Source organism: Rhynchophorus ferrugineus, unplaced genomic scaffold (assembly GCF_030347505.1).
Source record: "Rhynchophorus ferrugineus isolate W39M unplaced genomic scaffold, kcgeb_rfMv2 rfM2, whole genome shotgun sequence".
In the NCBI taxonomy this organism is placed as follows: Eukaryota; Metazoa; Arthropoda; class Insecta; order Coleoptera; family Curculionidae; genus Rhynchophorus; species Rhynchophorus ferrugineus.
The window spans coordinates 3,775,727-3,791,895 of NW_027472581.1; the positions used below are offsets into that span (position 1 = coordinate 3,775,727).

Sequence of the window (16,169 nt, forward strand, 5' to 3'; positions counted from 1 at the left end):
AAACGACTGAAATCGTAAAATTCGAACTCCATTGCAGCAACAGCGTTTCGTTGTCTTTTTTTTGTGCAATTTGGTTTTCGTCAAGGTCGAGTTCTGTTTGGTCGTCTGTGCTGCTGGCGTATCGAGCTCCCCGCCTCGAACAAGTCGTTTTCAATACGTAATTAGGCAAAAAATTTCAATCATTCAATGTCAGGCGAACGGTTTTGCCACTGCATGGGGCCGTTGCGTATATAATAAACGGTCTCATCCAGCAACAATGTCGTCTCGACATCACGTTCTTCATGATGCCATAAAATCGCTGAATTGTCCTAATAAAATTTCGAGTTTTTAAGACTTTTCTGTGCGGGTATCGGATCTCATAAAATTACGATGATATTATACCAGTCCTATATCGTCGAGAGAGTTTTAGTGATGAATATGAATTATAACAAATTAGCTAAAATGTTTACGGTTTCATTAAGCCTTAACTGGTATCTTAAGGTACTTTGTATCGGGGGCCAATTTTTAAAAAAATGTATTAAAGTAATTGTTGCAGACTACGGTACTTTTCTAGTGTATTTACAATTTAATGCCAGTCCCCAAAATTCCAAACCAAGTGGCGAGATTCATTTCAAGGTACTTAGCATTGCTGCTGTATGGGATAGTAGTATTATTCACATATATAGGTATCACCAATCCACAATCGACCAAGCGCATAAATTAACAGCGGTTGTTGAAAAGGCATTCGAAAAAAAGAAATACTGCCATGCTATATTCCTGGACGTCTCACAATCTTTGACTGGGTACGGCATATACCCAGTTAAACTTGGTATATAACAGTACTTGGCCGATGACACAGATATCACGGCAAAAGATGTATATCTATCTAAGGCTGTAGAAAAAGTATAAGTAGTGGTCAACAAGACCTACAAATGGACTAGAGACTGAAAAATACAGCTTAATAGCTCCAAACCTGTCCATGTTAATTTTGCGTTGCGGCAAAATGACAAAACCTAATTATATCACTTGACGGATGCCCGATTCCTGAAGCACAATTATGATTAAATTGGAAACATCATGTTAGATAAAAAACAGAGCAGATTAGACTCAAAGCAACTGTACTGGTTAGTCAGAAGATACTCTCAACTTGACCTAAAATAAAATAATTAAAGCTTTTAGAAATAATCTCATTGAGCCGAATTTTACTTGTAGTGGGGGTAGAAGAATCCTTCTGGGGTCGCCTAAAATTGTACAGAAAATGTGTTTAATGGACATTGTTTTTTTTTCGCACCAATACCGATTCCTTGCTCTGTTGTTCCACTGACATATAAACTTATAAACTTGACATGGAAACTTTGTAAATTCCTGTTAGTGACCTAAGAGCATGAAGACAATTGTTCAATCCATACAGCATCCAATCATGAACTGTACAGTAAATTTCCTGTAATTACATTACGATTTTTGTAATGTATTTGCTTATGGACTTCAAATCAATTTTTGAAAAAAATATTCTCACACTTAAAAAATAATCACTACATAGTATAAAACAAAGTCGCCTTTTCTGTCCCTATATCCCTATGTGCGCTTAAATCTTTAAAACTACGCAACGAATTTTGATGCGGTTTTTTTCAGTAGATAGAGTGATTCAAGAGGAAGGTTTATATGTATAATACATGCATAATATACTAAGGCAACATTGCTAATTTTAGAGGTTTCTAACGTGATGTCGTAAATTAACCTATTTTTTTAGGCTTATTTAGCAATTAGCAAAAACGCTGCCTAACCCTACGAGTTAGATCAAATTAATGTACTACAGTATTGTACACCATAAAAAGGTCTACAAAAAAGTCCGCGATGGTATATGTTTATCTTTTAGGGATAACCCACATTAACCATTTTTATTGTTTACTTTTTACGTGAGAAAATGGCTTATTTACGAAGCTATTTTAAGCAATACGGCATTAATCCTTATCGAATTAAGTACCTTAAATACAGTGTGCAATTAATATAGATCAATATGGTTCCTTACAGCATGTAAATTAAACAAATATTTTCGGAGATATTACAAATTTAAAATTTGCGTTTAAAAATGTGTAATGTAATAAAAATTGTATGAATTTAGATATTCCAAAGATAGCAGGAAATCTTCATAGTAAGTATAGGGGAAGAGGAATTGTTTTACTCCAAATTTAATGCGTGCAGGCCAAGGGCAGTAATGAATGAACCAAAAATACTGGATCGATTTTAATCATGTTTTCATTGAGTGACATAGGCATATATATTTTATGCCCGTGCAAAGTCGGAGCGGGCCGCTATGTTTTTATATACAACGTTCATATTTTTTCTGTAGTGTATTTAATTTAGTATCAGCATTGCACCCGTGCGAAGCCGGGGCGGGTCGCTAGTTAAAATATAAATTAGAATAACTAAAATCGTTTCAAGCCGACATTTGTATTTTAAAAGCATCTCAGACTTACATCATATGCAAAAAAGCATATCATGTTTTCTATTAATTAGTTTACATTACGATTGATAGATCAATTAAAAATTATTTCTCAACAGCAACGACAACTTTCTATTTCGTTAACATATGACATCAATATATCATCATTGATATAACGTGAGGTTCATATTTAATAACATATATCGAACACGGCTTAAATTTGGTTTGAAGTTAAGAAGAAATATGCATCTAATCGTCATCATCATCCATCCATCCGTTATTTAAGAAAGTTTACTGAAGTTTTAGTACAATAATGTGATCTATTTAATAGATGAAATATTTTCAAATATATAGTACTTAATTAATATAAAACGAAGATTGATATATAATAAATTGCCATCGACAGAAATAGCAACAATTGCGCAAACTTCAGAGTTAATAAAATTTAGATTTCTCAGAATGTTTAACAAAAAAAAAACTGAAAAATTATTACACCAAGAATATTTAAAACAAAAAATCACGTGAAATATTTAATAAGAGATGATACTTTATTTTTAGATTGGGAGGCATTTAGTAATCTAATTAGATACATGTACTTAATTTAGTTCAAGTACTAATGGGTTTAAAAGTTATGTAGGTACTTCAGATTGTTATAGCAAAAAATACGTGCCAATATGACTTAAATTATACGACCGAAACTTCGGTCTTTTATCATGACCCAGTACTTCGAAAGGAGGTGTTTGCTTTAGTTCTTTAGAATGCAAACGGAATTAGTCATGGTATGTTCGGTTGTAGCTTTAAAAAAGATAATGAATTAAAGTGCAATTAAATTTTAAATAGCTTTTGATGCATGTACACATATGTAATGTCTGTCATGTCACACATAATTTAAATGTTTGGTTCAAAGGGTTTTTGTCTATTCAGCTTCTAGGTCCAGACTACTGTTAAACCCTTTAATATATTTTCTGACCGTTGGTACCTTTAGATATTTGGATGGTTTATGTCAGATATTTTGCGAAGATCTTTGTTTTGTAAGTTTGGATTTTGTGAATATTGAATTACCTTGTGAAAGCCTTATAACTGCATACCGTAGACATTCTGGCCTCAAGATTTGTTTGTATAATTATTGTACAATATATAACAGTTAATTTTGGGGGGTTAATTCGAATTGTCGTCCAAGTAACCATGACATATTTTTTTGGGTCTCCTAGAATGGAATAGATAGATAGATGAAAGAAATAAAAATCTAGTAATTACCAATAATTCTGTTGTAAAGCAAATACAATAGAAAGGAATTATCACTCTATTAATTGGGCCTATAAAATGGTTTTAAACGATTTTTTATAATTTGGCCTTAATAACTTTCTTTTTTCTAAAATAACTATGTACCTTTTGAGGCTATCCACGAATCGATCTTTTTTCCCATCTCCATCAGAAATGAGCCGATGTTCAGATTAGTCACGATTTATATGTCGGAAAAAGTAGTCAGAAGGAACCAGGTCTGGAGAATATGGCGGGTGGGTTAGCACTTCCCATTTTAATCTTTTCAAGTATGTTTTCACCGGTTTTGCAGCTGGTGATCGAACGAAAATAATAAAAGAACAACATTATTGTGCCTTTTCTCGTCAATCAGTTGTAGCTGATAGCGATCCCCATTGATGGTTTCAAATCCTCCTTAGTTTAAAATGCCAAAATCAGTATTTGCTTGTTTCGCTGAAATCGATGGAGTACGGTTGCCTTAAGCATCACGCAGCATTTGATGACCTTCGGCGAAGTGAACTACTTCGATTATTTCTCCCACTTGAAGCAAAATAACAATAAAGTAAACATGTTCAACGTATTGCAAATTTGTTTTTGTTCACGTTTCGACGAAATGACAGAGCTGAAAAGTGTGTCTATCAGCGAGGCTTTAACATGATGATTACAAATATACCCGATGCGATTTAATTTATTGTTAGAACCAATTTTGTAGAATATATTTGGTGAAGGTGTTTGGACAATTAAAACACTGGATTCAGTTGAGTCTCTCTGTATTTAACAGGTCAATTGAAAAGTCTTCGGCCTCGCACATAGATGGCGCTATTAGAATTAAATCCATATGTCTTATAGTTAGCACTAACTCTCAAAAGATGCGTGTATAAATTTGGCAGTTGTCAGATCATTAGTTTGTGAATTATAGCCTTTTGAGTGAAGCAACTTTTGTTATTGTGAAAAAAAAAATGGATGAAAAGGAATTTCGCGTGTTGATAAAATATTGTTTCTTGAAGGGAGCAAAACAGTTAAAGCAAAAACATGGCTTGATGCCGAGTTTCTGGATACTGCGGCAGGAAAATCAACCATCAAGGATTGGTATGATAAGTTTAGACGTGGTGAAATGAGCACCGAAGACGGTGAACGCAGTGGACGCCCAAAAGAGGTTGTTACCGACGAAAACATGATTTTGGGTGACCGTCAATTGAAGTTGAATGCAATAGCAAACACTCTAAACATATCAACTGAACGTGTACATCATATCATTCAGGAATATTTGGGTATGAGAAAGTTCTGCGCAAAGTAGGTGCCGCGCGAGCTCACTTTCGACCAAAAACAACGACGAGTTGATTCAGAGCAGTGCTCGAAGATGATCAAGCGTAATAAACCCGAGTTTTTGCATCGATATGTGATAATGGATGAAACATTGCTCCATCATTTCACTCCGAAGCCCAATCGAGAGTCATCCGAGTGGACTGCACACGATGAATCCGCTCCAAAGCGTGGGAAAACGCAACAGTCGGCTGGCAAGGTTATGGCGTCTGTATTTTGGGATGCGCATGTAATAATTGTCATGGATGGTCCATGACTAACTTGATAAAGGAAGGACGATCAATAGCGACTATTACATAGCGTTACTAGACCGTTTGAATGACGAAATCGCCGAAAAACGGCCGCATTTGAAGAAAAAGAAGGTGTTGCTTCACCAAGACAATGCACCATGTCACAAGTCAGTGAAAACAATGGAAAAATCCATGAATTGGGCTTCGAATTGGATGACCACCGTATTATCAAAAGAATGCTCGCTGGGAAGAAATTTTCGTCGACTGAAGAAATGATCGACGAAACTGAGCCCTATTTTGGAGAAAAGGACAAATCGTACTATAAAAATGTTATCGAAAAGTTCGAGGGTGGCTATAATCAGTGTATCACCCTTGAAGGGAATTATGTTGAAAAAAAAAAGGATTTTACTGTGGTAGACTGGGGACTTTTAAATTGACCTGTTATAGTTTACAAACAACTCGGTTAAAGCTACAACATGGCGGGATCTTTATGCTGCGCAGGTGCCAATCTCATATTTCAAGGTAACTACTCTAATATTTATTTATGCAATCATATATGTATGAGGCATAGTGACCATATGGGTGCCTCCACCGAATTATTTATATGTCCAACAATGTAGTAACACCATCTGTTGTAAATCCCTTAAAATTAGTTCATACGCCTGTTATATAATATTGACTTATCTTGAATCCTTCTGCTTGCAAATACGAATTTCAAGATAATATTTATTTTTACTAACAACCCCATATCAAAACATTCTCGATAGTTCGATTCGTCTAGTTTTCGTTCGACAAACTTTCAAAGTAAGCGGTGGCCGTCCCATTCAGTCAATATTTTGTTATCAAATCGTCGTTCCGATACATAAACCAGATAAAGGTATTTACAAAACGGGAATTCTCTCACTTCCACAAATAGGAGAAAGCGAATTTATGTTAAGGGAAAAGATAATAACAGTCAAACTAGGCTAACAAGATTTGTTCATTAGCGGTGGTCGAAGTATTTATAACGGTTGGTGAGGTAAGAAATCGTGAACTTTCCGACATTTAATATTTTAGAAATGGATCATTATTTGAACAGTGTGAAGGGCGTTTTTTATTGGTTGTGGAATTAAATAAAACGCCTCGTTATATAATTCAATGTTTTGGTTCAACGTCCTCAGGACTGAAAGTGTTGTTAATCTATTGCGTAACAAGTTTTTTAATTTTTTTAATTGAAATATTATTACAAGAAATCGGTACAATATACTTTATTCAAAGCTTTGTCCATCGACAGTCGCTACTCTTTCTCATCTTTTAGGCACCTACGGATTCCATATCGAAAGAACGGTGTACAGAAAACCTTTTTAAATATTTTCATAAGAAGTGAAGCGTTGCTGAGATAGGGCACGACTCATTTGTCGGAACAAGGAGTAATCAGAAGGAGCAAAGTATGGTAAATATGGCGGATGGTGTAGGACTTCCCATTTTAATGTTTCTAAGTATGTTTTACCGGTTTTACAACATTCGGTCGAGCATTGTCGTGCAGAAAAAAAACAATGTTGTGTTATTGCTCGTGTTTTCAACTCAACCGCAATCAATAGCCGTCGTTAGAGATCCAAGTTATGTTTTTATTTAGCAGCTCATAGTTCACCACACTAACTGATTCCGCGAAATCTGGACCATGAATATTCCATGTCGTCGATATTGATGCATAACCAAGCGATCTCCATCATTGTTTCCACTTTGGATTATCGTAATGGATACTCTTTCCACCACCAGTAACAATACGATACAAAAAACCTTTCCAATATTGTCATTTGAACAGCATTTCATACACGACCTAACGCCCTTTAATGTCTATAGGCTTTAATACATAGCAGACAAAATATCGAAGCATTTAGATCATTTTCATATTCCTCAAGCGATTGGAAATGGTTTCTTGTGTTACTTTCAATAATTCTGCATTTTTTGCTCAATCCCTTATAATTCAAAGATGCATCTGCTTTTATATGTAAAGAAATTGAAAAACCAAAAATAGAAAAATCTCAATAGCCAAAGTATTTACCAATGTCACCAACACAAACAAAACCTTACTCTTCTTTTTTGGTCCATCTAATCTGATCCATGACTCAGAACGATACACTTGAGGTCCTTTATCTTCTAACTTCCATATAATAATAGGATTAGCGAAAAATTTGTTTCCTTTCTTGATAGAAACGGGGGCACCCGAGAGGCTTTCAAGTACGTTTAAAGCTTACACGGAGGAAGAATTTCTAGGTCAAATATTTTAGTGTAATATGCGCTATAAATGAGTAAATTCCAATAAAACGATAAATGCGAAAATCCAGCAACCTGGAATAGCCGTCAGACTGATGGCATATAATATATAATAAAAAAATTTAAGCTCTCTATTCATTGGACCTGGCCGACCCACCGCCAGCTCCAAATCTAAAACAGTAGATTATTCGCCGTTTCTATAGTATGTAAATCGACTGTCGTCATTTTACGCTGTGATGGTAAATTGTAATATTAAGCAGTGTTGTTTAAATTAATTTAAATTAAAATTCCAGAATAACAAGAATCGTCTGTGCTTTGTTTACAAGGTATTTAGACTTTCGCACGCAACTTTTTCAAATTCATAATGTAAACATCAATCAATCCATTTTTAATTTTAATAATTTCAATTATTTTGATATATGGTGAGCTCAGAACAGCTAAGAAAAATTGTTCTAGTTTAAGAACCGGTAGTAATTGATAAGGTTCAGAAAACATTCAGAAGTGTTTCTGTAAATATTAGTGGCATTATCTGCTAATCCATTTTAGGTTTCATTAGCAAATGTATTTCATAACAAAACCGTAACTAAATATTGCTGATAAAAAATACATTAATTTGTGCATCAACAGTTAAAATGAATGTTTTAATTTCTCATTTGTTGGTGAGCTTTAAGTCCTCATGTTTGACAAGGCGAAGAAGCAGTAGATTAATGAAATCTATAAAAGACAAATTAAAGATGAGCCATCTGTAATATTACATGAAATGATAGTTTTAAATAAATAAATTTAATGACAGGAAAAATATGACAGTTATTCTTTTTAAACATTGAACAGTGAAATAAATAAGGACAATGCAATTTTATTTAAAAGTGTAGGTAAAGAAATTCCTTTTTTATCAAATATGCCTGGTTTTTTGATTAAATTTATTGTTTTTCAATATAAATTTTATTTGAAATACATGTCTAAAAGATAATAATTATATTAATATATAAATATGTGATAATGAAAATATTGAAATAAAATGAAACTAACTACATAATTTGTTAGGAATTGAAGAAATTATGAATTATTAACAGTAATTTGCTAAATATTTTAAATCGCTAAGAAATATTAGGATGTTTAACGTCTAATGCAATTAAATATGTAACCCAAATATGATATTAGTGGTATGTGGTATTTCACCTATAAATAAAAAAACCGTACTAATACATACGGAAAAGATAAAATATATAACAAGAATAAATTATATTTAACGGATAAAATGTTTCGCAAAGTATACATTTTCGCATATGTTACAGATGAACGTAATTCATTTACAGCCCTCATTATAGCCAGCGTCTTTAATCCTAATTTAACTGAACCCTTATTAATTTAAAGTTTCCAACTTTAACCCTACAAGACATTAGTTTGTTTGTTAAACTTCTATAGCAATTACTTAACTAAACAGTCAACACTTATCTACGAATTCATGACACTTCCCAAAATAAGTGTGATATTTATCAAATTATAAAGGTTCGTGTATCGGTTTTCTGATATAGAATTTCTAGAATATATAAAGGTTGTTGGGTCGTCATTTTTGATATCGAATGTATATCTGTAGTTACAAGATGTTTAAGAAAAGTCTTGGTCTTTTAAATATAATAGGCCTACTTCTTGATTCGGACGAGATGTTTCTTCTGGGGGACTGAGATTGGTTACCCTGTGATTGTTTTCCTGTCTGTTTTTTCTTTCTTTATTCTCTTTATCTGTCTTGTGTAGTCCATGCGCTGTAAGTATTCCCACCAATTGTGTGGTTCCCTTTCTATGTACTCTTCTACTGAATCAATATTAAGGTTTTTTTCCTATTCCTCCGACCCTTCTGAGATATTTTTAGATAGTTTAATTTTTTTTCAATTAGTTTTATCTCTTCTGGAGAATATCCATGTATCACAACAGAATGTTAGGATTGGTCTGTAAAATGTTTTATACAATTTCATTTTAATCTTTCTTTATATTGCCTTTTGATTAATGAGTCTACTATGTATAGAGAAGTAATAATTTATGGTTTTGCCAATTCTAGCTGTTGCGACGCAATTTTTTATTGTTTGTATTTGGACAGCCGCTTAAATTTAAGTTTGGGGGAATTGTTTTTTTTTTAATAGTTTTGGGTTCTAATTTATTAAACCTTTAACTGATTTTTATAATATTTATGAAATGGGAAAAAATATGACTTGAGACAAAATATAACATGTGTCGAATGTCTGGTAAAACTATGCCAAAAAGAAGGGCACCGAGTAGATAGAACATACGTGTCCAACAAAAAGGATACCCCATCGGCCCGTTATCGGGTGTTTCGGATAATGGAGGTTCATGTACCGAAGTTAGACGAAACGTGTCAGAAGTTGGACCTGGTAGAGGACTCCTTATGATGCCTATATAACCTTAAAATAAGTATTGTTGAATGTACTGTTAGAAGAATTAAAAAAAAATGATAACTGCAGAAGAAATACCGATAATCAAAGCAAGTAGAATTCCTGTCAATATTATCTGAAACCAGACTTTCGTTCTCAGTAAGTACGTTCGATCTAATCCTTTTCCCATCACGTCTATTTAACATTTCATTATTATTTTATCCATAAATGTTATAAACAGGGTTTGACGTAAAATGTCAATTGAAAAGTCCTCGGCCTACCATAATAAAACACATTTCTTTGGCAAAGTTTTTTTTTACTCAACATAATTCTTTTCAAGGGTGATACACTGATCATAGCGGCCCTCGAACTTTTCGATACAATTTTTGTAGTACGATTTGTCCTTTGCTTCAAAATAGACCTCAGTTTCGCCGATCACCTCTTTATTCGTCGAAAATTTCTTCCCAGCGAGCATTTCTTTGAGATCGGAAAACAGGAAATAGTCGCTGGGGGCCAGATCTCGAAAATACTGTAGATGAGGAAGCAATTACAAGCCTAATTCATATATTCTTGCCATCGTTTTCACTTACTTGTGACACGGTGCATTGTTTTAGTCAAGCAGCACCTTCCTTTTCTTCAAATGCGGCCGTTTTTCGGCGATTTCGTCCTTCAACCGGTCTAGTAACGCTATGTAATAGTCGCTATTGATCGTCCTTCCTTTTTCACGGTAGTCCATGACAATTATTACATGCGCATCCCAAAATACAGACGCCATAACCTTGCCAGCCGACTGTTGCGTTTTCCCACGCTTTGGAGCGGGTTAATCATGTGCCGTGTACTCGGATGACAGTCGATTAGACTTGGGAGTGTAATGATGGAGCCATGTTTCATCCATTGTCACATATTGATGCAAAAACTTGAGTTTATTACGCTTGATCATATTCAAACACTGCTGCGAATCATCAACTCGTCGTTGTTTTTCGTCAAAAGTAAGCTTTCGCGGCACCCACTTTGCAAAGATCTTTCTCATACCCAAATATTCGTGTATTATTTGATTTACACGTTCAGTTGATATCTTTAGAGTGTCTGTTATTTCATTCAGTTTCAATTTACGGTCATTCAAAATTATTTGAGGATTTTTTAAATGTTTTCATAGGTAACAACCTCTTTTGGGCGTCCACTGCGTTCACCGTCTTCGGAGTTTATTTCACCACGTATAAACTTGGCATACCAATCCTTGATGGTTGATTTTCCTGGGGCAGTGTCCGGAAACTCGGCATTAAGTTAAGTTTTTGCTTCAACTGTACTGTTTCCCTTCAAAAAGCAATATTCAACTGCATCAAAGCAATATTTCAAAAATCAATATTTTATCATCACGGAAATTCCATTTTATCAATTTTTTTCGCAATAACAAAAGTTATTTCACTCAAAATGCTATAACTCACGAACTAATGATTCGATAGCTGCCAAATTTACACACGCATCTTTTGAGGGTTAGAGCTAACTAAAAACATATGGATTTAATTCTATTTGTGTCAGGCCGGGGACATTTCAAATGACCTGTTAAATTCTACCTAACTAATACCTCCTAGTAGTTCTAAAGTAATCAAGTCCGCAATCAGTATTCCGCTTGTAGTTTTAATGAAGTATACAACAACCGAAATACTACAATGGGAGTAAAGGGTAACCCTAAAAACACTGAATCAGAATTTATAAGAAATAAGTTACTTGTACCGACTGAATATTACTTGTTAATCCGTTTAGTTCAGTTGAAACACGTAAACTTAATATTTACCCGTATTAACGAAATTAAATTTTGGAGTTAAAAATTGGAGTTTGTGTTTTAGGGTTTTTCAACAAAAAGCCGAGTTAATTAATTAAAATTCAATTACGGAAATTACAGCAGCGAAATTGCTTTGCAGGGTTATACTGTTTAAGTTTGAATATTATTTTCCTATTAAAATAAGGATGTTTTAAATGTAACAGTTATTTTTGCGCAGCCCGATAGAAATTGAATTTTTTTTATTTTATATGCCAAATATTTTGTAAAATTTAAAAATATTAGAAGGTATTAACCAAAATTATGAATTTTGAGCGATATCGGTAAAAATACGAAGTATTAATATGTGAATGAATGTTGTTTGTAAAGTGCCAAAAATTAAAAACTTACTTGATGGTGATACAAATGCTTCTTAAACGAAATAGATAGGACTTTTTTCTTTGATTTTTCAACAAAGATGTTTTTATAGACGAGATTCTTTTAATATATTGTTAATAGATCCTTAAGCTGTCTCTTTAACTCCTCGAGCTTGCTTATTTTATTAAATACTAGAGACCCGCCCCGGCTTCGCACGGGTGCAATGCTGATACTAAATTAAATACACTACAGAACAAATATGAACGTTGTATATAAAAACATAGCGGCCCGCTCCAACTTTGCACGGGCATAAAATATATATGCCTATGTCACTCAATGAAAACATGATTAAAATCCATCCAGTATTTTTGGTTCATTCATTACTGCCCTTGGCCTGCACGCATTAAATTTGGAGTAAAACAATTCCTCTTCCCCTATACTTACTATGAAAATTTCCTGCTATCTTTGGAATATCTAAATTCATACAATTTTTATTACATTACACATTTTTAAACGCAAATTTTAAATTTGTAATATCTCCGAAAATATTTGTTTAATTTACATGCTGTAAGGAACCATATTGATCTATATTAATTGCACACTGTATTTAAGGTACTTAATTCGATAGGGATTAATGCCGTATTGCGTAAAATAGCTTCGTAAATAAGCCATTTTCTCACGTAAAAAGTAAACAATAAAGATGGTTAATGTGGGTTATCCTTAAAAGATAAACATATACCATCGCGGACTTTTTTGTAGACCTTTTTATGGTGTACAATACTGTAGTATATTAATTTGATCTAACTCGTAGGGTTAGGCAGCGTTTTTGCTAATTGCTAAATAAGCCTAAAAAAGTAGGTTAATTTACGACATCATGTTAGAAACCTCTAAAATTAGCAATGTTGCCTTAGTATATTACGCATGTATTGTACATATAAACCTTCCTCTTGAATCACTCTATCTATTGAAAACAACGGCATCAAAATCCGTTGCGTAGTTTTAAAGATTTAAGCGCACATAGGGATATAGGGACAGAAAAGGCGACTTTGTTTTATACTATGTAGTGATATTTTTGTGTTAAACCAGTAAGTAAAATAATAACAGGCAGACTTTCAGCTGTGCTGCTATGCTAATTGATAGCACTAAAGAGATACGAAAAAGGAAAAAAGCGCTATAGATAGTTTTGATTATATTTTCCAGCAGATATGTTGTGCTCTTTGCATTGCAGGCCTTTTTATAATCATCTCTAATCATATGTGCCTATGAAATCTCCACTGAATGAAGTGCCTTCCTAATAAAATATTTTCTTTACAGGTGTCTGTAATGGTAATTTAAATTAACTAATGAAGTGCACCGAGAAGAAGTTCTCAATTGAGACCATACAAAACTTCTTAAATTATATTTATTAAGTTAACACTATATTACTCTATGTATAAATGACTATAAATGACAATGTCGTATTTAATGAGAGATTGTCAATTATTTGATTACATTAGGATAATGTTTATGCTTGTTCTCCCCTTACAGTCCCTCATCAAAACACCTTTAGAAGATATTGCCATACTCTGTGGTTTTTGGCTAAACAAAACGGACACATAGAATAGGAAGAGTAATGGAAGCTAACGGTAAGCTGCGAAAGAAGTAATGCCAAAGATCAAGTTTATATATGGAGACCCCCAAATTGCGATTAGGACTGCCTACTTCTTACAGTCAAGGGAAGATTCAGTTATGATTTAGGGAGCAATAGAGTGGTATTTTGGTATACTGTGTCGGTTTACTGTGAATTAATATCTCAATATCCGTACTTATGTTCTTACTATGACTAGCATATTGCTGCTAAACACTGCTATATTCTAAGATGATAATAGGCTCATATACACAGCCAAAAAGATCAGGCTCGCTTTTTGGAATATCATCAAACATCTTTTTGGTAAGCCCAACCTACAGACCTCAATATAATTCAGCTATTATGGAAACTTTTACAGCAGAGAGTATAACTAAGTATTATTGAAGCAATTTATATTATTCGGTGGGTATTTTCGTACAAGAATGGGACATGGGAACAAATGCAAATCTATTTTGTGAAGAATTACAGCTATTCTTAAAGTAAATTATGGCTTAAATCTTATTAATTAACGACTATTTTATATATGATAGGTTCTGATATTGTTTAGTCCTTCTTCTGTGAGTGTGATTTGAATTGTTTAACACTAACTTCAGAGTGATTAGTTGGTGGTGGTTGAATAATATTATGAATAGATGAATATGTTTAGGTAGGTATTAAGCTAAATCGTGTGTATTTAGTAGAATATAAAATACGTGTAATACATAGGTCAAATAAGGTTTTTGTGTATTTTTATTGAGTTATTACAACCATCATTATGTACAGAGTTTGTTTTAAAACATTTTTTTGTGTTAAAAATCTAAGTTTGATCAATTTTACTTTTTAGTGAACTCCTAATTTATTTTTTAAAGTCAGTCTTCAAAGTGATTAGTTGGTGGTAGTTGAATAATATTATGAATAGATGAATATGTTTAGGTAGGTATTAAGCTAAATTGTGTGTATTTAGTAGAATATAAAATACGTGTAATACATAGGTCAAATAAGGTTTTTGTGTATTTTTATTGAGTTATTACAACCATCATTATGTACAGAGTTTATTTTAAAACATTTTTTGTGTTAAAAATCTAAGTTTGATCAATTTTACTTTTTAGTGAAGTCTTAATTTATTTTTTGAAGTCGGTTCAATGTTAAAAATATTTTTACTATGTATTAGTAGGAAAGTTCCACTTGCCCCCCTCTGTGTACATTACAAAAGTAACATAATTTAATGAATCACGTTCGTATTTCGACCACTGGTATTACTAATATTTATACAAATGTATATAAAAAATAAAAGACTAAACATTTTTGTAATATCAGTTGCCAACAATGAAACACTGACCGATATTTCTGAGAAATCGAAACTGTTAAATTTCAAATTAAAAACAGTTCGGATAAAAAACAATTATTTTTAAACAATAAAATAAATATATCAAAAATTAATCTTTCCGAGGAACCAGGATTATTTTGTGAAATTTCTCGAAAGACATCGGCGGTATAATCGCCACGCAGAAATCCTCAGCAATTTACAAGGCAAACACGAGACATTAAACTGATCAAACAAGCACAAAACCCTAATACGTTCCGACAAAAAAGCCGGATTTTTTTTCTTAAAACAAACCATAATCTCTTTTGTGTACTTACCGGCATTCGCCAGACCATTGAACAGGAAATTTATGGTCACGAGCACGAGGAGGGTGAAATTCCTGTTTCCATACATCTTCCTGGAACGAAAAAAACACAGGATAAAATCCATTAGCAGATACAATGGATTTCGGAAAGTTTCGCAAGATTGAGCGTGTAAATGGGCGATGCGACGCGACGTTATCTAAAACCGCAACAAGAAACGCAAAGAATGGAACATTAATTTGTTAGATGATTTCAATTAATGGCGATGTTTTTATTAATGCTTACAAAAAACACAAGTTGAAAAAACAGCTCTACAGAAGAATATTCATCTTAAAAACGCCATAAAAAATCTTCAAAATTTAAAATTTTCAACATATTTTATGCAAAATTATTCTACTTATTGTAACACTTGTTTTAGTTTAAAATATTTTATTATTAATTTTTGAAACAGAATAATTCCAAGTTTGGCGCATAGGTATATATAGTTTCATTTATTTACTCCTTTTTATATTTATAAATTATTTTGTATAAATAAATATACAAACATTTGATAAATTATTATTGATCTAATGTTGAAACGATATATATTTTTATTATTATTTAACATTTACATTGTTACTAGTAGTTTACAACTAACCTACAATTTGTCTTTATAAAAACTTAAATCTAGGTATATAACTAGGAGGACCCATCGGCCGTATCTCAGTTTCTGGTAACATAATAATAATACATGTCCCTGCTGTATACTGTTTTATTCTTTTGAGCCTGGCCTGTTCTGGTGGTATCCAAAAACTACAATATTTCAATATTCTAATGAGAATGGAGTTTTTCCTCATGCCCCCTTGCAATTCTCTTGATTCCTGGACTTACTGAAGGTCTCGATGGATGTAATTAGTCCTGTAGTATTTGAGTACACAATAAC

At 33.0% G+C, this 16,169-nt stretch overlaps 1 protein-coding gene across 6 annotated transcripts in view; it reads right to left on the reverse strand.

The window, feature by feature from the left end:
- LOC143190415 (uncharacterized) overlaps positions 1 to 16,169 on the reverse strand; it is a 314,791-nt gene that overhangs the window by 85,576 nt on the left and 213,046 nt on the right. For all 6 annotated transcript variants that reach the window (XM_076394676.1, XM_076394673.1, XM_076394677.1 and 3 more), the window contains one exon: positions 15,263 to 15,342. In XM_076394676.1, coding sequence (XP_076250791.1) covers positions 15,263 to 15,342 — 80 coding nt within the window. The remainder of the gene's footprint in view (positions 1 to 15,262; positions 15,343 to 16,169) is intronic.